Source organism: Microcebus murinus, chromosome 21 (genome assembly GCF_040939455.1).
Source record: "Microcebus murinus isolate Inina chromosome 21, M.murinus_Inina_mat1.0, whole genome shotgun sequence".
In the NCBI taxonomy this organism is placed as follows: domain Eukaryota; kingdom Metazoa; phylum Chordata; class Mammalia; order Primates; family Cheirogaleidae; genus Microcebus; species Microcebus murinus.
In genome coordinates this window covers 5,932,725-5,959,424 of record NC_134124.1, presented here as the reverse complement: position 1 = coordinate 5,959,424, position 26,700 = coordinate 5,932,725, and the positions used below count along the sequence as shown (strand labels likewise).

The window sequence follows — 26,700 nt, the reverse complement described above, 5'->3', positions numbered from 1 at the left end:
GAAGTGCCGCCTCCTGCTTCTCAGTGTGCTGTCCCCAAAGCGCAGTCTAATCCTTCTCTTTCCCTTCACTCCCCAGAGGAAAACCCAGCAGTTAGCACCAGGGCCAGTTCTCCAGGGGAGAGATGGTAACAGACACCAAGGGACACCTACAGGGCCAATGTGGGGACACAAGGATGTAGAAATGACAGAAATGGCAGCTAGAAGGGCCGTCTGAAGGGACTGGCAGCAGTGTGCCGGGTGTGGGGAATGCGGAGATGCAGGTGGGTGCACGGCCTGGGACAGGCAGTGCAGAACTTCACTGGCCAGGGAATGACAAGGCAGTGCTTCTCAGACTTTGCCGTGCACAACAAGCACCTGGGCACATTGAGCACCACGAGCTCATTAAAAGCGCAGACTTGGAGGCCTAATGCCCATTCTGCAAGTGGCGAGGGGCTGGGAGCCCGGAATCCTCATTTTTAAAGCAGCTCTCTCCTCTCTTTCCACCAACGTGATTGTGATTCTTTCTTGTATTTTTCTAAGAGACGGGTCTCGCTCTGCTTGCCCAGGCTGGGGTGCAGCGGCTATTCCCAGGCGCCATCCCCGCGTACTACAACCTCCAGCACCTGGCCAAGTGAGCCTCCTGCCTCAGTCTCCCCAGGAGCTGGGACTGACTATAGGTGCGCGCCATCAGGCCCGGCCTCCACCAAGGTGATTCTGACCTTCCTTTTGAGAGTGCCTCGTAACGCTGCCCGGCTTCTCGGCCTCACGAACTCAGGCCCCTCCGCCGTCCCGCCCCAGCGTGGCCGGGAGCTGGCTTCACCGCGGCGCGGAGGTGCGGGTGGGTAGCCGCGCTCCGGCCCGGCGGTCGGCACGGCAGCGCGCGGCCGCCAGGGGGCGCCAGAGGCCTCGTCTCGCGCGCTCGGGCTCCTCCGCCCGCGGACGCCGCGCCCGAGCCGGCGAGCGCGGGGAGCCACAGCGCTGCGGGCTCACAAAGCGGCCGGACGCGCGGCGGCGGCGGCAGGAGCTGAGGGAGCCAGCCGGCGCCCAGCCTTCTCGGCGACCGCTCCTCAGGCGCTCGAGCGACTCGGACGCGGGGACCCGGGCCGGCCCCCAAGGTACGTGCCCCGCGGAGCCCCGCGCCCCAACTTGGCGTAGTTGGGACCCCCCGCGGCCGCCGGGGGCGGGCAGGGCCGGGCCTGGGGCGGGCTCCGCGTGCGCCCCTCAGCCGCCGAGGCCGCAGGCGGGCGGGCGGGCGGCAGGATCCCTCTGGCCCAGCCGCGGACCGAGACCCCGGCGGCGGCGGCGCCCCCACTCGCTTTCCCCGAGCCCGGGCCGCTGCTCGGAGCCCTCGTCTCCCCGCTGCCGGCCCGGCGCTGCGGGCACCGTCTGAGGGGGCGCCGCCGGCGGCCGCGGGCTCCCCGTTTTGGGGGTCCTGAAGCCCCTGACCGGACAGCACGGTCTGTGGGGCACCCGGAGCATAGGCGAGGGGGGTCCCCTGTAGTTGGACGGCACCCCCTAACCTGTGACGCATTTGGTACCGAGCCCCCGTTCGTGAGCGGGGTCTCCAGTCAGCGGCAGGCTCCCCGGGTGGGTGCCGGGTGACCCTGTCCCCGCCGCGCCACCCCCTCCCCCGCGGCGGGGGCCCGGCCCGGGGTCCCCCAGACGCCCGGGTGCCCGGCCGGGGCTCGCCGTCGCCCGGCCCGCGGCTCACCGCCCCCGCGTGTCCCCGCCCGCAGATGCCAGCGACCGCGGTGCTCGCGGCGGCCGCCGCGGCGTGGTGCCTGCTCCAGGTGGAGAGCCGGCACCTGGACGCGCTCGCCGGGGCCGCGGGCCCCAACCACGGCAATTTCCTGGACAACGACCAGTGGCTGAGCACCGTCTCCCAGTACGACCGGGACAAGTACTGGAACCGCTTCCGAGACGTGAGTACCGCCCGCGGCGCTGCCGTCCCGGCGGGGCGGGGACCCCCTGGGAGAGGACACCTCTGAGGGGGGTGGGGTGGGGTCGGGGAGGGGGCTCCCACCGGTGCTTGTCCGTCCGCGGTTCCTGGGCTGCATCTTGCATGAAAAGAACTTTAAAGAGAACTTTGAAGGCTTGATGCTCTTGCCTGTTACCTGTGGTCCAGGTGTGTTGTATTTGTAGGACTGGGGGAGGTGACTGCACCGAGATGTGACAAACACCAGCAGCTGTGGGGACAGAGGCTCCCTAAGCTGCTGAGTTCTCCTAAGGGTGGTGGTTGACTTTGCCTAGCCCTGGAGAAAAATACTTCCCTGGGGCAGCGGTGGTTTGGACCGTCTTATCAGAAGAATGCCCACTGGAGAGGTTAGGTTTGCAGGTGAGCCCAGCTCATCGGTGAGGGAGTCAGGTGTTGCAGGAGAGGAGGTCCTGGGGGGAGGATCATGCAATGGCCTGTAAGATGTTGGGGAGGAGTGTGGCGTTTTTGACCCTTGGTCTCTGGAGGGGAAGGTAAAAGGGAACAGGCAGCCTGTGGTGTTGGTCCCCGCCCTGAAGGGTAGCCAGGGTGGCAGAGGACTGCTCCTCAGGAAGAGCCCTGAGAAGAGAGAAAGTGATTCTTGGGCACCCAGAAGCACCTATGCTGCCTGTTCCTGCCCCAGGGCTGGCTGCCCCTCCCCAGGTATGCCCCAGAAGATGTAGGGCAAGAGGCACCTGGTGCAGTCTTTCCAGCAGATGGCATATCCTCTGTGCTGTGGGAGCTTCTGCCAGCTCCTTCAAGGGCTGCCCCAGGTGGCTGGGCCCATGCCCTTCTAGGGGATTCGAAAGTGCCATGTTTTATGGTACTTAACATTAGGAATTCTAGGCAGTGAGAGGCTTTAAATATTGTAAAAATGCCCAAGGCTTAATAACAACAAAAAGAGAAAAGCTGCATGTTCAAATGCACTGCTTTTTTTGTTGTTTCTGGAGCACTTTTAGGTGTTAACCTAATATTTTTAGCAGCACATATTTAAAAAAATGATCATTTGATTCATAGTGCAGAGCCCCTTGTTCTGTCATAGGGTGTGGTTTACAGACTCTTCAAGGTGGGGTATTTGGGGGTGTCAACTTTCTCTACTGGATTCCTCCTAGCCCCATTCTCAGGATCCCCAGTCCTTGCAGGGAGAGAGGGTCTGAGGAATGGAATGAATCTCAGATGTTTTCTTACACTTTCCAAAGAGCATCTTCTCCAGGTCCCCTTCCAAGGGGCAGGGAGCAGATGCACCCATGGCCCTGTGTGGAGACTGACTTATCTCTCTCCCTCTATTCCTCTTCTTCCTCTTTATATTAATAGATGACACTGGGCAACTTCTCTTGGAAAGGAGCTTTCAGTGAACATTCACAGTTATTTGGTATTTTACTTTTTTAAAAATTATAATTTCATTTAAAACATTTTTAATTGATACATAATTGTTGGGGCCTTACTTTTGCAGCAGATTTGCCCCCTGCTCCCCTCCCCACCTGCAGTGAGATTCCTGCCACAGCTTGCCCCATGCTTGACCTGCTCTATTCACCATCTATATCTCCTTTCTGCTCAGAACAGAGAAGCCCTGTGTTGACTACCTTTGCTTATGGCTTCAAAAGATGCCCAAACCATGGAGGAGTCACCTGGGGCAGGAATAATTTTTTTGTTTTTATTTTTCTATCATTATGTCTTAGAGTTGAGGACCAGGGCGGATGCTAAACTCTGCTAGAGACAGGAGACCTGGGCCGGGAGTAGAAGTGCAGGGCTGCCTTTGCAGGTGATTTGGTTCTCCTGGCAGCTGGCTCAGATTGAAAATACTTGTGCTTGTCGTGGAAAGGTCTACTGTGCTTTTGTGCCTGTTCATGATTTTCTAGTCTCAGGGTATTATAAGCATGGCATTCTTAATTCCTGTTTAGCTTTAAATTTTTTTAAAATTGGGCTTTTCTTCGTTTCTTTTCTTTCTTATGCACAGTGTCTAAGACATAAAAAGAGAAAAGCTTTTAAGTTCAAGTGACTGCTTTTCTGATTCTGGAGCAGTTTTAGCTGGCAAACTAACACTTTTAGCAGCATTTTTTTTTAATGATAATTTGATCCAGCATACCATTACAAACATCTAAAAATGTTCAGAAAATCACAAACATCTTAAATCATCAACCATTTTATATGCTTTGTGAAGAATTCTGATACTAGAAGTGGCTCAAACATAATATAAAGTCATTAACCTCTTTAAAGTGTTATGAAACTCAGACCAAATGCTCTTTTAGGGAAAGTCCAAGTGTCTTCAGTCGGGTCATTTACGTGGAATAATCTCAAAGCCTGAGTCCCCTGGGACCAGGGAGTAAAAGGTTGCTTTCTATAGAAACTGGCTATTCAGTGGACAATGGGTAAAGCCCCAGTTAATGTTACAGTGGCTCGGCCAGCCTGATCACTTTCACTGAGCCAGGCCTTGCTTGAGGTTGACAAAGCCCCAGCTTCTTTGCTCTTGTTTTAATTGCTTCGTTGGAGCTACTGATAACTTTGAAAAGGCTGTGTCCCAAGATTATTGTTACGATGCTTGTCAATTTTTGAAACTGATTGTGAAAGAAAATGTCTTTCCTTCCTCCTGTTGTTGAACTTGGGGGAGAGATATTTAGAAATGATTTTTGAACTTGGAAAACTGAAAGCTAAGGGCTCTTTTTAGAGAATTGGTTATAGCCACTCGTGATTGTTACTGAGCCAACTTCGAAATAAATGTGGTGAGAGGTGTGCTCTATGCATCCCTTACTTTTGGGTGTGCTGTGTGTGACATTGCCAGAGATGAGCTGGCAGCCTCTACTTAGCATGTTGAAATATGTCCTATTGCTCGAGGTTCATAAATACTTACTGTCTCCTTATTTCCAGAAGTAAAACCTTCAAAACTAATCCATGGTTGTTGCCTGGACTTATGGATCCAGGAGAAATGTAAAAACATTCAGATGATTGCTCCTAATGTATTTGTGGTCTGTTAGTTTGATCATTATTCTTTTATGGGGACTAGCAATTGGGATGTTTTGGCCAGATGGAGGCCTGGATTTCTGCACAAATACAATATTAAGGAAGAGGAGATGAAGAAGGCAGATGTTTGTGTTAAGTTGTACAGTAATTTTCTATCTCCAGCTGTCATGCATTTAACTCCTTTGTGGTTTGAGGTCGAGGGGTCAAGATTCTCCTAATTTTTCTGAATCTGATTTGTATTTGGCTTTCCATAACCACTACTACAAGGAAATTTTCTGCTGTACATTCTCACATCCATTTGAGCATTCATTCATTGCAACAGATAATTTGACTGTCTACCATGGGGTAGGCACTGGGCCATAAGGGTGAACAAGAGAAATGTAATATCTTTCATGTAACCTCTTGTCTGCTGGATGAAATCCTTTAACTTATACTGTCACATTTCTTTCTTATTCTGTTTTCTTTTTTAAAAAATGAGGGTTTTTTTTTTTCTTAGAAAGGTAACATATACTGGTTGTAATTAAAAGATTAAAACACTGCAGAAATAGATAATAGCTGACGTTTATGGAGCACTTAGTGTGCTAGACATTATTTAAGGCATTTTCCACATATTATTTAATATTCATCACGGTCCTATGGGAGAAGTGCTATTACTAGCATCCGCTGTTTCCTGAGAGGTTAAGTCTCTTGGTCAAATTACAGAGCTGGGATGTGGAGGAGCCTGGGCTGGAATGGGCCATCTGATCTAGGCTCCCACTCTGCACCTCAGCCAATCAGGAGCTGAGTGGATTTGGATTGTGCACCTTCAGTGATGTCACATCGCATCTTTTTCCTGCATTATGGGTGAGGGCAATCCATGAAGACCCTTAGGTTAAGACAACGTGGGATGGAAAGCCAGGTGAACACAGCTTATTGTAGATGCTATGTGAGGGCTTATCTTCTCCTAATAATGAGCTTATGATTTGATTAATATTGTTGCTTACACCAAACATAACATTTTTCTTTCTTTTGCACACATGAAACTATCCCTGACATTTAACTTTAGGAGAATTACCTTTAGCAGGCCCAAAGAATCAGAAGTGTTGCTTGGCTGGCATTTGTCTTACTGCAGAGTGACCTGAGTTTGTAATTCTAATACGAACCAAAAGACCAATGCATTCTTTTTCCTTCTGGCACATAGTCTGTGGGATTTGGTGGTCTCTGTAGCAGAACTAAGGTGGCAGCAAGCATCTGATCAGCTCATTTGATCTTAACATCTCAGCTATAATGAGTTTCAAGGGCAAGTGGGGCTTATTGATAAAACAGTGGCTGGCTTAGTCAGTGGGGCTGGTGACAAAAGAGGTGGTATGGCTTAGTGGATCAGTCATTAATCTGTCACCACGGAAACTCGGCTTGTAATCGAGAGTAGCAGAAAATCATTTCGATTAAACAGGTTCAAGGAGACTTAAATGAATTTGTGATCATGACTCTCTTTAATGAACCCGCTATCTTAAATCCCCTATACCAGATGACCATTGATAGAAATAATTATTTCACAAGGATCATTATAAAGGGACAGTTTAAAAGTTGATAGGACAAAGAACATTCTTGTCTTCTCTGTCCTTATGTTCAGTTTGTCTTTGCCAGGGATACACCCAGTGTGGTCTTAGATGGTTCAACTTCTTGCCCCAGTTGACCTTTCCAGGCTGAGTATCCTGCCTTTCCTGGTTCTTCCCAGACCTGGCCCCACAGTACTTCAGCTGAACTGCATGGCTGGGAGGATAAGTACTCTCTCATATTCTGATGAGGCTGTTTTCAAAACCAAGAAGTGGCTCCAAATGGATAGTTGTACCTGTGATATTCCCCTAGAGGAATGGGAGCTCATCGTTAGCTCAATCATTTTACGTTGCTCAAAAATAATGGAAGCATAATTAAATATTTTATAGTAAATCATTTCTTACTCATTTACTCAATATAATGTACTTCAAACCAAACTCATTCACTGTCTAAACTCAAACACATTCAGGATGACTCGTTTTGCCTTTCTTATGGTGAGATGACTGTGTGTTTCTTGGGAAATTGATAAGACCCAAGCTCACACTTGGTCTTATTTCCCAGGTGAGATGATTACAAACAAAAGAAATTTCCTATAAGGTATTAAATAATTTGTCCAAGGTTATAAGTATTTTTTTAACCATATTTCATCCAGCATGAGATGCCATCAGTTGTAAGATGCAACATTTTTATGCACTACCAAGAAAGAAGATAGTGCCCAGGCTGAAGAGTTTAATAGTCCCAGCATAAAGCTGGGATTCTGAATGGCTGTCCCCTCAGTGTAGAACTAAACAAGAAGTAAAATCACCATGAGGGAAAGGGACCATAGCAAGGCAGCTTACCTGTTTCTACCTTTACATTGTTGGGTGGAGAGAAAAGAAAGATCGGCTCTGAGCAATTGAACTGGCTGGCTCTGGTCTAAGTGCGCACTACCCTTGCAGCCCCCCTAAAACCTCACAGTGCTAATTTAATTTAAAGCACTCACAGGTTGTTCATCCTCTCTGAGCCTCTGACTTCTCATTTGTTAAGTAGGGATAATAATATTCTATTGGTGAGGACTCTAGATTGCAAGTGACTGAAATCTAAGCCAAGCTGGCTTAAATGGAAGAGAAAACTTATTCACTTGTGTAACTAAAAATTCCACTGATAAGCTGTGGCTTTATGTAAGGCTAGATTCAGGGGCTCAAGTTATTTTATAGGACTTGGGTTTATGTGTGTCTGTCATTCTGCCTCCCTTGGCCCCAACCTTTGGGTTTTATCTCTCCTACGTTGGTTTTGTTCTCAGGCTGACTAGTTCAATGTAGCAGTTCATGGCACCCACAGATTTATATCATCGTATAGTTTTTATGTCTCAATAGTACAAGTAAAAGTCCTAAATTGAGATGTGTCAGATTTACCTGTGTTATGTACCCAGTCCTTGATCAATCACTTTGGCCAAGAGAGTAAAATGTGCTGACTGTTCAGACCTGGGTTACATGCCTAGGGCGGGAGTGGTGGTAGGGGCGTCCATTGGATCCCTGGTTGAAGGTGGGAGAAGATAGTTCCTTAAGGGGAAATGGGTGCCTGGTGGGCAAATGTCAACAGATGTCTGCTTGCTGACCATCCTCACGGGTCAGCATGAAGAGTGTTTGGTTAATGCAGGTGAAGATCTTAGCACAGTATCTGGCTTAATAAATAATAAGTAGAGGCTATTATTTTTATTAATATGAACTCCTATAACACTTGTATGTATTATTTCTTGAATTTATAGTTGTATATATCTGTACTTTAGCTTCTTTAATAGTTGGATGCTTCCTGAAGTAAGAGCTTAAGTCTTATCATGCCTCATGTACAGCAGGTGGTCAAACAAACATTTTGTTGACTTGAATTGTATCCTAAGCACACCTCTTGGATGAACTCCTAAGGAAAGCTTTTAGGAGCATAATAGGTTTGGGAGGAGGGGGAAGACTGAGTGAACACATGGGACAAAATAGGTGCTGAGATCTTTGAATGGCTGATAGATCTGCTATTTTAATTTGTTTTCCGAGGCTCACTTCTCTTAACTTCTGCCTTGTATGAGTGAGTTGTTGGCACATGGCTGCTTTCCATCTCATGTCTTAGAAACATGTTGGGGGAAGTCGTTCCATGATCCTTGAGCCTGTCTTCACTCCATGTCTTGCCAGTCTGGGAGGCTGTGTGAGGTTCCATATGGCCCATTCTGTTCCTGGCGCAGAAGACCTTCCCATAATATTTCACATTGTCGCCAGACCCCTCCTGAAACTGGCTACTCTCAGCGTGAAGTGTCTGGGAGGGGAGTTGTGCCCAACTGTGCCTGAAATCCTATTTATGTGAAGGGCTCCGTGGGAGCCCTGTTATATGGACTAAGCCCTAATGAGTGTTGCTTTTAATATTAAGCTCTGACCCAGTTGCCTCTAGCCTATGTCAAGAGGTAAAAACTTCATCTTGTCCTGCCTAGTGGTCCCAGGGTGACTTTGTGGGAGGGAAGGGGATGGGCTCCAACCAGCTTTCTCAGCACCCTTTGCACATCTGGTGCCTACGGTTTGGTCTTGGTTTGGCATGATAGTGCATCACCGTTCGTGGAGAAGTTCCTGCAGGTTTTAGCAAATGCTTCTTGGCATTCAGGAATCATCAGGTGCCAGGTTTGTCATTAGAACCAATAGGAACATTCTAGTAGGATTGGTCAGACCTTTGTTCCTTGTCTCCAGAGACTCAGTTCTTCAGCCCAGATCGTTACAGGCCATCTGAGAGCCTATAATTTGCTACAGCTGAAGCAGGTTGGCTGTGGTTTTGGAAAAATCCAAACAATAACAAATAGTTACTGCAGGGCAGGGTGGTTTGTTGGTGCAAAACTGTTCTTCCAATGCCAGCTACATGCCAGGCCTTTGCTAGGTGAGGAAAGTAGACATGTCTGTACCCTCCTGGGGTTTATGGTCTAGCGTGGTAGACCTATCAGCAATCACAAAATGATCCTTGGAGTACATCAGGGTAGAGGCACTGATGCTCTGAATGTGTTGTTGGTGGGGTGGGGGAGGAGCTGATTGGTCGTTTGGCATTGCCGCTGAGCTGTGCAGGATGACAGCAGTTGCCCGGTGATGAAGGCTGTGGGAAGAGTAGGTCTGAAGATCTTGAAGTGGGAAAGGCCTTGATGCGTTTCCATCAAATGTGTTCGCCCTAGGGTTCCCTCAAGTAGCACGTTCTCTCCTAGTGTACTTAAAAAGCATGCTTCACACATTTTTCAGTTTAACACTCATTTTTGGGGGCAGGGGAATGAGTCAGCTGTGAAAAGTGAGGTACACAGATGGCCCAAATACTTGGAAGGATGGCCTATTCTTTCCCCACTCATTGTGCCTTTCTGTGCTGCCTTCTGCTGCCATCTCTGTTGTTTGCATATTCCTCACCCTGCCCCACCCCTCTTAAAAAATATCCTTCCTACTCCTTTAGCATCTGCAGAAACTCCTAGCTTATCCTTCCCTCTATGGTCAAGTGTCCTGGGCTTTAGAGCTCCTACACTTCCCACTGCTGTTTAGAAATACGGGCACATCATATTTCTTAGAGTGATGATCTGTGAAGATTATATTTCAGAAATGAGAATAGTGTACTTGGGGCTGCTCCTTTCCCTTCCCCCCCTCCCCCTCCCTCCACCATTGCTAAGAACCAACTGGGGGCCAGGCTTTGAGGTTACAGATGAAAAGCAAGATTTCCATCCTCAGGGATCCCAGCTCAGGGGGAGAGACAGGCATGCATGCTGTTCCTGCAGCACCACGTGGGGCGTGTTGGATGGTATGTGTGCTTTGTAGCACTTGGGGCTGGGTCCTCACAGCTTTCCTGCGACACAAAGAAAATCATTTTTTGGAGGAGAAGAGGAAAGATGCATTCGCAGACTGGTGGCGATTCTTTTAGAAGGATAATGCTAATGTCCAGATTAACTTGATTGGGTTGCTTTTCTTGCGGTTTTATAAAAATATGTCCCCCAGGAGGCCCTCTCACTTCACCCTTGAAAAGGAACTTTCCTTTGGTGCAGTGGGGAAGGGAGGAAGGCAGGACATGTTTTACAACTATTTGTAATAATTTACAAACTCTTCCCGTGTGATCTGCGACACGTCACACTACAGAGGGCACAGTCAACCTTCCTTGGCATAATTATGGGGTGGGTGAGCAGGCATTTATGCAAAGTCTATTGGTGCCTGTGATTGGAGCAGGGAAGCAGAACTTGCTGCAGGTGTTCCAGGCAATCTTTGCACAAATAGAACGTGGAAGAAACAAATATGCAGAGAACAGAGGCCTCTATTTCTGCTTCAGCTGTACTCGTTCTGTCCCACTATGCAGAGGGATTCACTCTAAGTCAATTCTGAGAGGCCAGGCCAAGGCAGGAAGGGACAATGCCCAGAGGGGTGTTCTTGAGCAGTGTTCTCAGACTTGCATCTTTATATCTTGAAAAATCACTGGCAGGGCTTGTTTGAAATGCAGATTTCATCCTCCTAGTCCAGAGCATAGTCTTCACTAGGGCAAGGGTGGCACCCAGGAACCTGCCTTTCACATAATTGTTGTAGGTGATTCTGATGTATGTAGATTTCAGGAAAATCAGTTCATTTTCAGGAAAATCCTAGAGAATTATTATTCATCTTAAAATAGCCAACACCATTAACTCCAATGAATAATAACATTTTAGACAAAAGTGAGCATTTTATTTTGAAGACTTGCAATAAATTATGATAAGTGTGGTATTTTCTCCTTATGCCAACAGGGCTACCATGGACATCAGTAGGAAGAAAGGTCTTATTTCCCAATGTGTGTATCTGCATAGGTCTCAGCAACAGCTCTTGTCTTGAGGTTTTCCTGGGGTAGAATAGCATTTGACTTTTGACTGCCTTCTAGGGCCTAGGGATGCTTGCACACATGAGCATAGTAGAATTGATGTGAGACCTTCTACATGATAAAGTCCCAATGGATCATCTCAGCAAATCTTTCTGTCTCCATGGGGCCTGATTCCAGCCTATTCTTGCCGGAGTTTGTGTCTTCTCTAACAGAATTGATATGCTTTCTGCACAGCTGAACTGAAGGAGATTGACTCTGACGTTGGCTTTAGTTATACTGAAAAGGATATTGAAACTGAAGTGATGTTAAGGATATGTAATAGACAAGGAATGGTGGATGCAATAAACAATGTTTACTCTTACAGGAGTTGTGCCTTGGACAGAGAGGTGCAAATACTGGCAGTTGGAAGCACAGAGAAGGGTTAAGGGATACGGGCTGGGCAGTTGACGCTATCTGCTACTCTCTTGGCATAGTACATTTTTTTGCTTGGTTGGCCAGATTTTCTTGGAAGGATCAGAGAACACCAAAAACAAAGATTTATCAAAGTTTAGAAAATTTATGAGCATCAACAAGACTTCTCAGCATTCCTTGTTCTGATGCCATTCCATTGCCCACTGAACAAACTCTCAAACTTTGCTTTACCCTACTTAGTTGAATTTCCTTTAATTCATGGGAAATTAATGGCACATAAAGTTGATAAAAACATTACCAAGAAGGACAAAATAGTTAAGTCTATTGGATAGACTTGTGTGGCTAATTGGGGATCTTTCCATTGCTCTATTGTTAAGGGGCATATATGGAATTTCTGGGTCTTTCCAGGGTGATTGAATATGGCGATTCCCTTGTGAATTTTGTGGGCTTGGTTGGTTAAAGTCCAGCACTTCCATCAGGTCAAGGCCTCAATTCCCATCTGAGCTAGCTAGCCTTGCGGTGACTCTGGACCTGGTCTGTAACCTGTACCCAACATACCAAATGAGGCCTATGTCACTATGAGTGAAAATGCTGTCTATGGTAAAGATAAAATAATGCTCTATTTACTGATGTTAGAGAAATTCTGAGATTTTTATATGCCAGGAGTAGTGCTTTAAAAATTCCTACCTCAGAAAAACCATTTCATGTTTTTTGAACATTTTCTTTTGTTCCTTTCCATGGCTGTTCTGGGTCTAGATACTTCCTTGCCTTTCCAGAAATCAGATGCTGGTTTCTGGAACTAGCTAACTTAGTAGGTCTTGTTTGTTTGTTCATGCATTTGTACTGAAGATACTTACTGGCCAGACTACCATGTACCAAGCACTGTGCTGTGTACTTAGGATCTAGCAGGGAAAAAAACAAACATGATTCCTGTTCTCTGGACAGGCTACAGGCCTGTCTGGGACAAAGTGAAGAAAGACAGGTGCTCGGAGGTCAGGGAGACCTGTTGGGGGTTGTTCTGCAAAGAAAAAAGCCTGGTCTGTAAATGGATCAGAGCAGTTCTGGCAAGCTGGACTTCCAGAGGCTTTGTTGTTCTTGTGACCCTGGGTCACATCTCTGGGGGAGAGTAGATTAAGACTTCATCCCAGTATCTATCTGGAGGTTAGGTCACCTCGGCTTACCTCAACTCTTACTGACATATATGGGTAGCCTCTGCTATTTTGCCCAGGTTTACAGACGAGACACTGTTCACAAGAGGGTGCTGGCCTATACTACCAAGGTGGAGAGTTTAGATGAGTCAGAGCTTGATGTGTGTGTAAATGCTGAGGTGTGGTGCGTTTAGCCCTGCCAAGGCCTGTACTGAATGGAGAGAGAATCACAGAAAAGATGCCCTGTCCTCAGCAGCCCAGATCAGTAGGGAGTACATTGCACTGGAATATGGCATGCGTAGTTCAGAAGGTACAAATCAGAAAGGTACCACCTGATGCAGTTTCCCAAGGTGAACACACCTGTAAACCAGATCAAGAGGCAAAATACTATCAGCGTCTGAGAAGTCTGACTTGTGGCTCTTGTGGTCACTGACTTCTAACATCATAGATGTGTTTTGCTCGTTTTTACACTTTCATAAATGGAATCTTAGTAAGTATGTACTTCTTTTTATATCTGGCCTTTCTTTTTCAACGTTACATTTGTGATTCATTTTTGTGTGTAGCTGTTTTTTTGTTCATTTTCACTGCAGTATGAATATTCCACAATTTATTTACCTGTTCTATTGTTGGAGGGCATTTGGGTAGTTTGCAGGTTTTGGTTATTACAAAATAGCACTCTCTTGGGCACGTCTTTGGTGAACCTATGTACACATTTTTTTCTGAGGTATACACCTAAGTGTGGAAACCATTGGTCCCAATAGGGTAGGGTGAGTATTCAACTTTAAGATACGCAGTTAAATAGTTTTCTGAAGTGGTTGTGCCAGTGACTCTCTCACCATTAGTATATGAAAGTTCACTGAGAGCAACATTTTTGTTTAACTGATTGAGAAATTAAAAAACAAAAGCAAACCTATAATCTACCTTAGACATCCAATTCAACAAAACTGTATTGAGCATCCACTACGTATCAGGTGCTTGCCTACCCTTGTGAAAATGATGTTCTAGTCTGGGAGAAAAGCAGCAATGGTTGGTTTTAAGTGTTACGGACAAAAATAAGCTAGTGTAGAGGGAACATAGAGGGGAAGTGTTTATGCTCCAACTGTGGGTTTTCTGTTATTTTGACATTACATTGTTTTCTCAAATAAATAGATAATTTTAAAAAAGAAGTTAGAAGATACAGAAAAAGAGGAATAGATCACTTCTTTCCAATATGCAGTCGCTTTTTATGGGAGGGGTCTATTTGCCTCCAGTAGAATTTTTTTTTTTTTTTGCCATTTATTTTTTGTTTACATTCGTGGAGTACAAGTGCAGTTCTGCTACATTGATGTATTGCATTGTGGTGAAGTCAGGGCCTTTAGTGCACCCATCAGTGGAGCAACCCACATTGTATCTACCAAGCAACCTCCCATCATCCCTGCTGAGTCCCCATCTTCCATCAATCCACACTGTTTCCATGTGCACACATTATTTAGCTGCCACTTGTGAGTGAGAACATGTGGTATTTGTCTTTGTGTTTGAGTTGTTTCACTTAAGATCATGGCCTCCAGTTCCATCCATGCTGTTGAAAAAGACATGATTTCATTCTTTTTAATGGCTGAATAGTATCCTACTGTGTATACATACCACGTTTTCTTTAGCCAGTCATCCCCTGATGGACTTGTAGGTTGATTCCATATCTTTGCCACTGTGAATAGTGCTGTAATAAAAACATATGAGTGCGGGTATCTTTTTGATATAATGACTTTTTTTGCTTTGGGCAGATACCCAGTAGCGGATTGGGAATCATATGGTAGTTCTATTTTTAGTTCTTTGAGAAATCTCCTTACTGTTTTCCATAGGGGTTGCACTAATTTATATCACCACCAACAGCATATGAGAGTTCCTTTTTCTCTGCATCCTCTGCAACATCGGTTAGTTTTTGTCTTTTTAACAATAGACATTCTGATTGGTGTAAGATTATCTCATTGTGGTTTTAATTTGTATTTCTCTGATGATTAGTGATGTTGAACATTTTTTCATGCCTCCAGTAGACTTTTTAATACCAAAGTGCTTATTTTCATGGTTGATATCATACTGTTTATCTGATTTGGTGCTCTCATTTTTCATTTAACAACATGGCAAAAACATTTTAGGATGGTGCTATTCTTTGTAAATGACATTTTAATGGTGTGTATTAGTCTAGTGAATATACCTGCTACAATATACCAAACTAAGATATGTAGTGATAGGCAATTGGTTGTTTCCATTTTTTTCCTTATTCTAATTAATTATATTAATATGAATATTTTTGGTCATGTGGGTCTTTGTGCATTTATAATTATTTCCTTTTGATATATTCCAGAAGTACTTGAGCCCAGGAGTTTGAAGTTGCTATGAGCTAGGCTTACGCCATGGCACTTTAGCCCCGGCAACAGAGTGAGACTCTGTCTCAAACAAACAAAAAAAAAGATATATTGCCAGAAGTAGAAATACCTCATGTACTGGCATGTGCATCTTAAAAGCCATTGATGTATGTTACCATGTTATACTGATTCTACTCCCCAAATTGTAGGATGTGTGTTTTACTGCATTCTTGCCAGCATTGGGTATTAGTGATTTTTGGTAAGGAAGAAGAATGTGGGAAACATGGCATGCCAACATATGTGCAAGGACTAAATCAGCACAAGTAAGATGATGCATCATCATCAGAGTCCTGATTGGGAGGAACGTTTCTGTGATCCCTCTTGATTTTTGTCAGGGAAACAGGTGAGAGTCCCCGGCTCACCCAGAGCTGGGAAGCAGAAGCGGTTGCCCTTTCTCACATTTGTGCCTGGCCTTATGAGGGCTTTGCAGAGCCTATTCTCTGAAGAGCCCTTTGAACTTGGTGTGTAGATACTAATGAATCCTAGCCTTGTTCATAATTAGGAGCAGGCGCAGATGCTCCAACCTGGATTTTAAGTGAAACTGCTGCTGACGGATCTCCTGCTACCAGTGCAATGTATAGAGGCTTTAATGCCCTTGTGTGGAAGGAGGGTGAGAGGAGATCATTAAAAACCAAGTCCATCCCCACCACAGCGGTAAAGTGCTTTTTCCTGTGGAATACAGACAAGGCTTGGGCCCACAGCTCAGTCTTCATTTGTGTTCAAGACATCCGCCTGATTTTCATTACCCAATATTTCCTCCCACCGCAGGCCTGTCGGTGCACTCACCTCAGAGAGCAGGCAGGGAGAAGGGTTTCCCCTGGTGCTATCTCAGCATTATGAATGAGACAGAAAACACATCAGTTCTCTTGGTCTGTGTCAGCTCTTTGGGAGCTCTCTGCAGGCCTAGAGCAGCGATTCCCAATTAGGGAAGAATTTGCCCCCAGGAGACATTTGGCCATAGTCTGGACGCATTTTTGGTTGCTATAATGGGGTGGGGAATGTGCTGCTGGTGTCTAGTGAGTAGAGGCTGGGAGTGCTGCAAAACAGCCTGCAGTGCACAGGACAGTCTGTCCCCCACCCCCAAATAAATTGTTAGTTGGGTCAAGATTGAGAAATGCTGGCCTAGAGATACAGTTGTTCCTTCTATAATTACTTTTTAATGCAGAGTATAGCCCAAGTGGACGACAGTAAGAATGACTAGCCATTCTTTTCTTCATTTAAGAAATAGATGTGCCAGGTATTCTCCTACGCTCTGGGACACAGACAAAACCCCCTGCCCTCATGGAGCTTACTTTCTAGGGTGTAGAGCTCCTCTCGTTTGTGATATTTGACTTTTCCAGAGCCAAGAGCAGAGAGGACTAATTGAACAAATACATTATTTTTTTTATATCCCAAGAAAGTTTGATAGATTATTGCAACCAGTCAGGTACAATAAATACTACATGACTTTTATTATTTTCACTAAGATAAATGGCCACTGGGAGTTGTCTTTACCTCTGAGTTCCATTAAGTTGGCTGCACTGTGAATCGGAGACCCTGTTTGATTTTCTTCCCTTGAAGAGTGGGGGAAATGCAGTGTAAAACTGTTTCTGTTGCCCACAAGAACCAACAGTCTCCAGATGGGATGGGCTGGTTACCCTCCCTTGATTCTTGCTTCTCCTCACATCTTGGGTAGTATCGTTTTTTTCTAACAGGATCATCCTTGCTCACAACTCGCTTCTTTTTCATATGCTGCACAACACATTTTAAAGACTGGCTCCTCTGAGTTCTGTAGCAGTGACAGCCAGTGCCACGCAGCTCAGTACTAGGGAGCATGTTCCTCACACTGGGCTCTTGTTTGGTCTGACTGAGGCACACTTGGATCGTGAACTCTTGCGTTCTGGGACCTTGGCTCATGTATTTTGGCATCTCCATGCTTCTCTGGATACCCAGTACACACTTGAGAATGGCTGGGAAGCTCTTTTCTCTTTCTCTGTATAATTCTCACACTCTTCCTTGGGCAAGAATGGGAACACAGCCCATAACAGAGTGACCAAGCCCACCAGCCCCTCAGCGGATGCTCAGTCCTGCCTTTACTCCTGGTTTAAGTAGTCTGCGAGCCCACGCAGAGTCCGTGTGGCAGTGGGGATGGGGTGGGTAATGCCTCTTGTCTATCTGGATGTTTCTGTGGCTACTGTTCCTGGATGTGAAGTCTCAGTCTGGGAGGATGGGATGTGCGGTATGGCCCACCCTGTGGCTGGCAGAGAGTGTTCCCATGGGTGTTGTCCACAGTGTCCTCCCTTACTCCTGTGTCCCTCCCCAAATCCTGCCGATTTCAGTCCCTGACAATCCTGCACGGGGTTGCTACCTCTGCCCTGGCTGTTTGCACTCCTGGTGAAGGTTGAATGTTTTACCCATTGGTAGGAGTGTGGAAAAAAGGTCTTTTTGGTCTGGTCTGAAAGACCTTTTTCACTTTGAATATTAACTTCCTGCCGATATAACTCCTGTGCAATGCTAAGCTAAAAGTGTATCTTTCTCCTTTTTAGCTTAAACTTCAAAAGACCCATTGAGTTCGTACTTTAGAACTGTGGTCCCCAACTTCTAGGCTGTGGACCGGTACCAGTCTGTGGCCTGTGAGGGACCTGGGCGCAGAGCTCCCCCACCCCCTGTCCATGGAAAATTGTCTTTGTGAAACTTAGGAACCAGGAGGGCTGCACAGCAGGAAGTGAGCAGCGGGCCAGTGAAGCTTCATCCATATTTACAGCAGCTCCCCCTCACTGGCTTCACCACCTGAGCCTGTGCCTCCCCTCCCTGCCTCCAGTCCATGGAAAAATTGTCCATGAAACCGGTCCCTGGTGCCAAAAAGCCTGGTGACTGCTGCTTTAGAGGGTGTGGGAAAAAGAGAAGAAAGCCTGTATTGCCATAACCTGCTCCAGCACCACAGCTTTGCAGGACTTTCCTTTGTGGAGCTGACAGACCTCAGGTGACTTTGCTGCTCTGTTACTGATCCTCTAACGTGGGACCTTGACGCCCAAACTCACCTTCTGGAGTAACTTTTTGAATACTTTTCGTAAGTCATAGTTTTAAAATCTGACTCTCTTCTGTATTCCCCTCCTCACTACAGAGTTAGTATTTATGTTAAGTGTTTTCACAGTTGCATGAAACTGACCTGCAGAATGGTTGAGTTTCTGCAGAAGTAACACAGATGTTGATGCCTTGGCAAGAAATACAGTTTGTGTTCCATGCACAAGGGGAGGAGAATCCCTTTCTTCCCATTGTTTTGGTCAAGTGAAATTTCGACAGAGACTAGATTGACTTAATTATTGAATAGTGCCAGGCTCAGGGATGTGGAAATTTAAGACTCTCTAAGGATCTGACACTCTACTTGGATAAACACGTAAATAGACGGTTGTAACGTGAGGCAATGTGAGTTGATCTAGGGAAGCACAGGATGCCGAGGCAGCCCCGGGAGGGTCATACCATCCCAACGGAGAGGCCAGAGAGGCTTGCAGGGATAAGGTGTCTGCTCTAAATTGTGAGGTGCCTTTTGGAGAAGGTGAGATCAAGAGGGGAAGGGGGGAGGCTGCTGTAGCTGAGGAGTTTCTGTGGAAGAATCTGCCACCCAAATAAGCCCTAGGGCCTCACACAACCAGGCCTGTTTCAAGTCCTGTTCATGGATGCACGGTCCACCAGCCAGAGGAACTCAAAAAGAATTCTAGTTTTTACTTCTGTCTTTCAAAGAATGAAGACACCCAAATCATAACCCACAACTACAGTTCTCAGAAGCTCTGTTCTGCTGATCCTCTTGTTTCTTTTCATCCCTCTGTGTGTTCAGAAGTCTCCCAACACCATCAAACTCTATTTCCTCCTTCCCTTTCTTCCAGCTCTCTATTACACAGTTTGGCTTTGTCTCTCCTGGCCAAATACTTCCCACTTTCCTCTGACATCCTGGGTACTCTCACATCCTCCTGACTTGCTAGCTAGAGAAACACAAAACTGTTTTTTACGGGGCATGGGGTGGGTAATGTGGCATGGGGAGGAGATGGGGAACCCTGACATGTCAACAAGGCTCACGCTTTGGCTATTCGGTGCCCACACTCTCAGTAATGGTAGTTGAGCTCTAATCTACTTCTCTCGGACACATTATTTTCAGATATCCTGATTTCTCTCTCTCCCTGTGGGGTGTGCAGAGTAAAACAGCTATATATCTAAAAGGAGCAGGAAGGCCACGTGATAGGATTAGTGGGCCACAGTTGGTAGGCTGATTAGAATTGATGGTCTTGGGGCAATGTTGATTGTCTTTTGGAAACTATTTCAGTGTTACGAGTGCATGTGTGTATGTGTTTTAAGGAGAGCAAATGTGAACAGCTGCAGCTTTCTGAGACCAGCCATAAACACATGTCCCTGTTTACCAAACATGTATGGGCAGCCAGTGTATTGAAGAATTTCAGTTTGGGAAATAAACATGAGGCAATTTTGTTTATTTTTAATTGCTGCTTTCCCTTAATAACATTTTGGCAGATTCCATAGCTTTCCATCATTTTTTAGCTTCAAAACTAAGTCCAGTTGCATTTTTAAACTTCTGTCTCATATCAGATTTGGGTTTTTCTCTTCTCTTCCTCTTCCTCTGCACAGTCTAGACGCGTGGCTTGAGGAGCCCGTGGTGGGGTGGATGTAGGATTGGTTATTTAACCCCCTTCCTCCCAGGCTTGGCATTATGGTGGGCCCCCAGATGCCAGGCAGGGACCTGCCTACTACATAACCTCTTGATATGGTGGCTTGACTTCAGGTCAGCCTCTCCCCTTCTATCCCTCTTTTATCAGTCAGGACAGGCTAGGTTATGCTGTGGTAATGCATAACTCCCCAAAATTCACATTTTTGGATTAAAACAACAAAGATTTATTTCTGTCTCATGTTACACATTGCTCACAGGTTGGTAGGGGCTCTGATCTGCTTTGTCCCAGGACAACAGGCTGAGGAAGGCCTCGTCTCCATGCATTCACAGTCATCTTGCATTAGCAGCCCAGTGCATCTTGTTATAGGAGATGCCATTTTTGAGAGCAAAGCAAGTCACACAGCCAGACCCCATATCAGTGGGGCAGTTGAGGGTAATCCTGCCATGGATCTGGAAGGAGGAGAAGTCAGATGTTTAGCTGATGGCATTAATACCCTCCCAAGAGCTTCTTCAGCTGGAGATCTATTCCACAGACTTATGCTAGTAAGGTCCTCTCACCTGTGGGTGGTCCCCATGGAGGGGTGCACACATCATGGCTCCAGGTGAGCTACTGTTTGTGGTGTTCTTTTATTACCTAAACTCTCATCTCCTTGCTCTACTAAATAGTGGGGACAGAAGTTTCCTGAGTGCTGTCGCTTCTCTGAGTTTGGCCAGTCCTCTGGAATCATCTTTCCTGTTGAGTTAGGCATAGGACAAATTAGCAAGCTCACTGCCGGAGAATGTGTCCAACTGGGGAAACAAATCTTCTCTTCCCTCAGCTGCCCCAGTTTTTGAGCAGTTCTCTTATAACACTCCCTTACATGGCACTTGTGAGGGGAACACACCTCCCTGGGAGAACCTGGGAAACATTGCGTGTCGCAGAAGGCTGGTAGCTACCACCTTCTCCCCTCTCTAGTGCTCTTCTCATACAGACTAGGGGCAGAGGAGGGCTGGTGTGGTGTAATGATAGGGGTCAGTTTTTTCCTGCCCCCTTTATGAAGCCCTCTAGGTAAGAATCACTCTTTAACATCTGGAAGCTTATTGCCTATTTCCCACTCCCACCTCCTTTTTTTATTTTTGTTTTTAGAACATACAGGAATTTAATGCTGAACTTTGATCTTAGTCAAATTTAGGGGTGGGCAAATTCAAAGTTCCACTTAAAAACCACACTCCTGTTATAAGGGACCTAACCCTCTGCTTGGCAATATAGTAGTTCATTGATAAATAGGAAGCCTTACTAATATATACCAATTTAAAATCCTCTAGATTTGCAACCTAGCTTACTTTGGTTAACACTGGAATCTTTGCTGAATGCAAATTTCCTTTTTCTGTTCACATTTACTAGGAACTGGGGAGAAAGCTTGTTTCATCTCTAAAAACAAACATTTTATTGGGTCATTTAGTTTATGTTCCATTTAAAGTAAAACCAGTGATTATGTCAAATGTGAATGTCTTTGATATGTGAGACTTGGATGTGTGTGTGTGTTTTTTTTTTTAATCCCGTAATTTCTTTCCTTTTGGAGAATACTAATACCAGTCTTATCTCCTGGAGGCTTTGTATCTTGCCACAGGTGACTGTGTTTTAAGCACTGTGTTTGATTTGTTCCATCTGTTGGTGGATGACTAGCCTGCTAATCTTTGCTCTAGCAATAATAATAGCTAGTACTTACTGGGGCTTAGTATGTGCAGGCATAATATTCTAGGATGGCCCTGTCACCATTTTGCTGTCTGTTTGTCAGTCCTCCTGTGCATGTGTGTGCTCACTTCTCTACCAGGCACTTCACATTGAGCTCATTTAACCTCATGGCTCTACTAGAAGACCCTGGTACCTCCAGGTTACACCCAAGGTGCAGAGCAGTGACTTGCCCAGGTAGAAGAGCTAATGAAGAGAGGGGGAGCTTCAAATTTGGGTTTGACTCCAAACCTGCTTCCTTGAGTCTGCTGTGCTACAGAGGAAGTAGACCTCATTCTGCTCACTGGCTTGGCATCCAGCAAGTTGACAGAAACTGGGAATTTCTCAGCTTCCTTACCTGAAGCCAATGTCCCTCCTTCCAGAGTCACCAGGATATGCTGACGTGTGGGAGCTGCTTCCGTCAGCTTTTCACAGGGATCCTCAGCTTCAGGTGCTGTCTGAGCTGACATGTGGAGCTTAGCCAGGGGTGCTGTGTTGAAATGAGGCTCCGTTTCTTGCTCAGATGTGATCCTTCCCTGGGGAGTGAGTGGGGAAGTGTCATGGTCCAGTGGATGTTGACCTATTCAAGCTGCTCTTAGGGGTTGTTGGCAGGTTGACAGGTTACTTTGATATCCCAGCCAGCAGGCCGCCCACCTGCAGGTTATACGGAGAAATGTTACAGGAGCTAGAGACATGTGTTGGCTACCCCCAAACTGAGTGGTCTGCAAGTTTTTCCCCAACCTTGAAGTTGGTGAGAAAGGCATCCGGATTGGACCCCTCCAGAGCATTCTGCACAGGGCTTTTCTAGTCTCACTTTATAATAATAAATTTGCTACTTAAACCCATCAAAATCTCATTTTTTTTGAGGAAATTAAAAAAAAGAAGAAAACATATTAATAAAATACCTTCAATTCTATCACCCCAAAATAGCTGCATTGCTTTATGCAATATACCTACATATGTACAATTTTAAATGAAATCATATAATGTATTTGCCATTTTCATTTTAAAATGCTACATGAACATCATTCTAGATCATGGCATATACATACTTTGACCACAGCTTCCTAGTATTCCTTTGGATGTCTCAATATTCACTTAAGCATTTAAAAAAATTTTTTTGAATTGTTTTCAGTTTTTTCTTTTTTTTTTTTTTTTGAGACAGAGTCTTGCTCTGTTACCCTGGCTGTAGTGCAGTGGCATCATCATAGCTCATTGTAACCTCAAACTCCTGGGCTCACACAATGATCCTGCCTGCCTCAGCCTCCCAAGTAGCTGGGACTATAGGTGCACACCATGACGTCTGGCTGATTTTTTCTATTTTTAGTAGAGACGGGGTCTCACTCTTGCTTGGGCTGGGCTTGAACTCCTGAGCTCACGCAGTCCTCCCACCTCGGCCTCCCAGGGTGCTAGGATTACAGATGTGAGCCACTGTGCCTGGCCAGTTTTTCCCTCTCATAACAATTGTTGTAATGATCATTTTTAGTGATTAAATCTTTGTTTATTCTTATAATTATTTTCTTAGGATAAATTTTTATAATAGCAAAAGAATTGCTGAATTGCTTGGAAACAAGAATGTGCAAAAATGTAAGACTTTTGATGTGTTTTATTGAACTACACATCTACTCTTCTCCACTCAGCCTGAGAAGATCATGTTTCACCATACCAAGCACCCCATTGACACCTCTAGAAAATGTTAAGGAGTTTCTAGCTCCTGTAACATTTCTCAGTATAACTTAGAGGAAGTAGGAGGGGGCCAGCCTACTGGCTGAGATATCAAAGGACCTCTCAAAATATTTAAAGCATATAGCAAATATACTTACTTCTACCTCTGTCTCTTGTCTGGTCTGTTCTCTGCTCTTCTTTCTTACCTGCTGCAGATAACCATTTTATTCATTTCTTATATATCCTTCCAGAAGTTACATGTGCACATACAAGCAAATAAAGTTGTATGATTTATCCTCCTCTAACTTTTTAGACCAAGGTAGGATTCTATATACACTGTTCTGTATCTTGCCTTTATTTTTACATAAAATATGCCAAGGAAACTTTTAAAAATAATGAGAACATGGAAAATGACTTCATTCTTTATATTTAGAGACACTTGAGCAGATATATTTCCTAAGGATGCCACATTTTCAATAATAAAATTGTCATACCCAAGCAATTTGGCATTAATATAATAATGTTCTCTAGTCTACATTAAAAAGTTCTCTTTCTAAAATCATTATGTATAACTTTTATTTTTCATTCCATGATCTGTGAAATATTGAATATTGAATTTGGTTGAACTGTCACCTTTTGTCTAGAAAAGAGAAGAGGACCTTCACCTTTTTTGGGAGGGAGTAGTCTTTTAGGAGATTGTCACTTTTGAATAGTTGAGACCAGTTGTCCTGTTGGATAAAACCCAATCTGGGCCGGGCGCGGTGGCTCACGCCTGTAATCCGAGCACTCTGGGAGGCCGAGGCGGGCGGATTGCTCAAGGTCAGGAGTTCAAAACCAGCCTGAGCGAGACCCCGTCTCTACCATAAAAATAGAAAGAAATTAATTGGCCAACTAATATATATAATATAAAATCAGCCGGGCATGGTGGCTCGTGCCTGTAGTCCCAGCTACTCGGGAGGCTGAGGCAGGAGGATTGCTTGAGCCCAGGAGTCTGAGGTTGCTGTGAGCGAGGCTGATGCCACGGCACTCACTCTAGCCTGGGCAAGAAAGCGAGACTCTGTCTCAAAAAAAAAATAAAATAAAATAAAATTCAGGAAAACCCAATCTGTATTTGTATATTGCTTTTTCATACTTAGATTTGGATTAGACATTTTGGTAAGAAGATCACATCAGTACTATTATTTAACATAAGGTACCTAATGCCAGTTTGTCTCACTATTAGGCATGCTTAGTTTGATCACTTGGTTAAGGTAGTGTCTGCCAGATCTCTCATTATAAAGATTCCCTATTTCCTTTGTGCTCAATAAATCTGTGAAATGGAATTTGAGCCACGTGACTATCTTCTTCTTCAACAACCTTTTACTCAGTGGTTTAGCATCCATTTATAGCCCTGTCTTGTATTAACTATTACATTCGAAAGGGGTGATTTTCCAATTTTACCATTCTTCCTACATTTTTTAGCTAGTACTTTTTGTATGAAGAAGAGCTTCATAATTCTTCCACCTTTTTTAGTGACACTGTGGAATTCTGCATTTTTTTTTTTTTCCGGTGTGTTCCTCTTCAGTGTGTGGTCATTACCATCACTCCTCTTCTTGATGCTCAAATTGTCCCAGATTTGACTGTGGGTGCCCTTTCAAGCTTGCTGGTATGTTCTTTTGGGCACTGTCTTGCTTTCCGGCATAATAAGCTATTCCAGGTTTATCTTGTATTTCCCCGGTCCTGGAATCAGACATTGATTCAGCCAGTCTCCTGTAGATGGGCGTTTAGGTTGTTTTGACATTTTCTGGCATATTCATGATGGTAAGTGAATAGCTGTGTGCATCTGTTGTTTCATATTTGTGGAGGCATATCTATGGGGTAAATTCCTAGAAGTGGAATTGCTGGGTCGCTGTTGAAGCATCTGCAGTTTAGTTAGCTATTGCCAGATCCCCCTCCATCGGGCTGAACCATTTTGAACTCCAACCTGCAACATATAACAGTGGCCGGCTCCCCACTGCCTTACTGACAGAATATGTGATGCAACTTTTGAATTTTTACAGGCAGGATAGCTAATAAATGGTATCACATTGTAGTTTTTTTTTTTTTTTTTTTTTTTTTTTTTGAGACAGAGTCTCGCTTAATTGCCCAGGCTAGAGTGAGTGCCGTGGCGTCAGCCTTGTTCACAGCAACCTCAAACTCCTGGGCTCAAGCAATCCTCCTGCCTCAGCCTCCCGAGTAGCTGGGACTACAGGCATGCGCCACCATGCCCGGCTAATTTTTTCTATATATATCAGATGGCCAATTAATTTCTTTCTATTTATAGTAGAGACGGGGTCTCACTCTTGCTCAGGGTGGTTTCGAACTCCTGACCTCGAGCGATCCGCCCGCCTCAGCCTCCCAAAGTGCTGGGATTACAGACGTGAGCCACCGCGCCCGGCTCACATTGTAGTTTTAATTGGCATTTCTTTTATTATGAGTGAAGCAGAGTATCTTTGCAAATAATTGGTATGTTTTTTCTGTGCACTATTCAAAATTTTGCCCATTTTTCTATTGGGTCTTAATTATTTTTTCTTTTTTAAAGTTGCATAGTATTTCATCCTCTGGGTATATACTTTATTTACCTAGTCTCCTGTTGGTGGAAATTGTGGTTATTTTCCATGTTACACTGTTAAAAACAATGCTGTGATGAATAATCTTATGGAAGCCTTATACATGTGTAGCTGTTCCTGTAGGTGCCATTTCAGAAGTGACTTTGCATGGTTGAAGGGTATATGCATTAGTTACATGAATGGATATTGCCAAATTACACTCCCCTGCCTTGGGCTGCCCCAGTTAACATCCCTGCCAGCAGGATACCTGAGTGCCTCTTTCGTCCCAACCTTGTGAGCTGCCTGGGTATTGTCTTTTGGAGTTTTGTCCTTATAGGTGAAACATGAGATCGCTGTGAAGTGTTAGGTTGTATTGAGCATTTTGTGTATACTTGAGACATTTGTATTTCTCTTCCTGTTGTACTGCCTTCTACATTCTTTTAAGGTTTAGGTCCCCTTTTTTCTGGTAATCCTTCTTCCTGGAAGAGGTGGTGATGGGGGCATCAAAGGGAAGATAGTATGACAGGGATCCCTCCTGTCTGACCAGGAGCTCTGCCTCTGGAGAATTGCAGCTGCAGACTAAACCATTCTCAAAGCATACCTATTCCTGAAGTCCACCTTAAGTATGCACATGGTCTGCTGGCGGTGCTGGAGCCATGTCCCGTGATGCATGTCCTCCCATGAATTCATGGCAGCAAGTCCTTGGTGAGCTTCACTCCAGGTGAATTCCTTAGTGGAATTCACTAAGAGAATGAGTCTGACTCTGGGACCACAGCTTGTGACTTGAGGATGTTGTCCTCATTCTTATTTCCATTCAACCTACCTGGGCTAAATCACTCTGCCCTGTTATTTTCTGTGCCCTCACGTCCTATGGATATGTGATTA

The 26,700-nt window shown here is 45.1% G+C and overlaps 1 protein-coding gene across 1 annotated transcript in view; it reads left to right on the top strand.

Moving 5' to 3' along the window:
• Nucleotides 1-957: 957 nt before the first annotated feature.
• Nucleotides 958-26,700, top strand: part of SPOCK1 (SPARC (osteonectin), cwcv and kazal like domains proteoglycan 1) — a 474,241-nt gene continuing 448,498 nt past the window's right edge. The window contains exons 1-2 of the mRNA XM_012761191.2: nt 958-1,094; nt 1,716-1,901. Of these exons, the coding sequence (XP_012616645.1) occupies nt 1,716-1,901 (186 nt within the window). The 5' untranslated portion in view covers nt 958-1,094. The remainder of the gene's footprint in view (nt 1,095-1,715; nt 1,902-26,700) is intronic.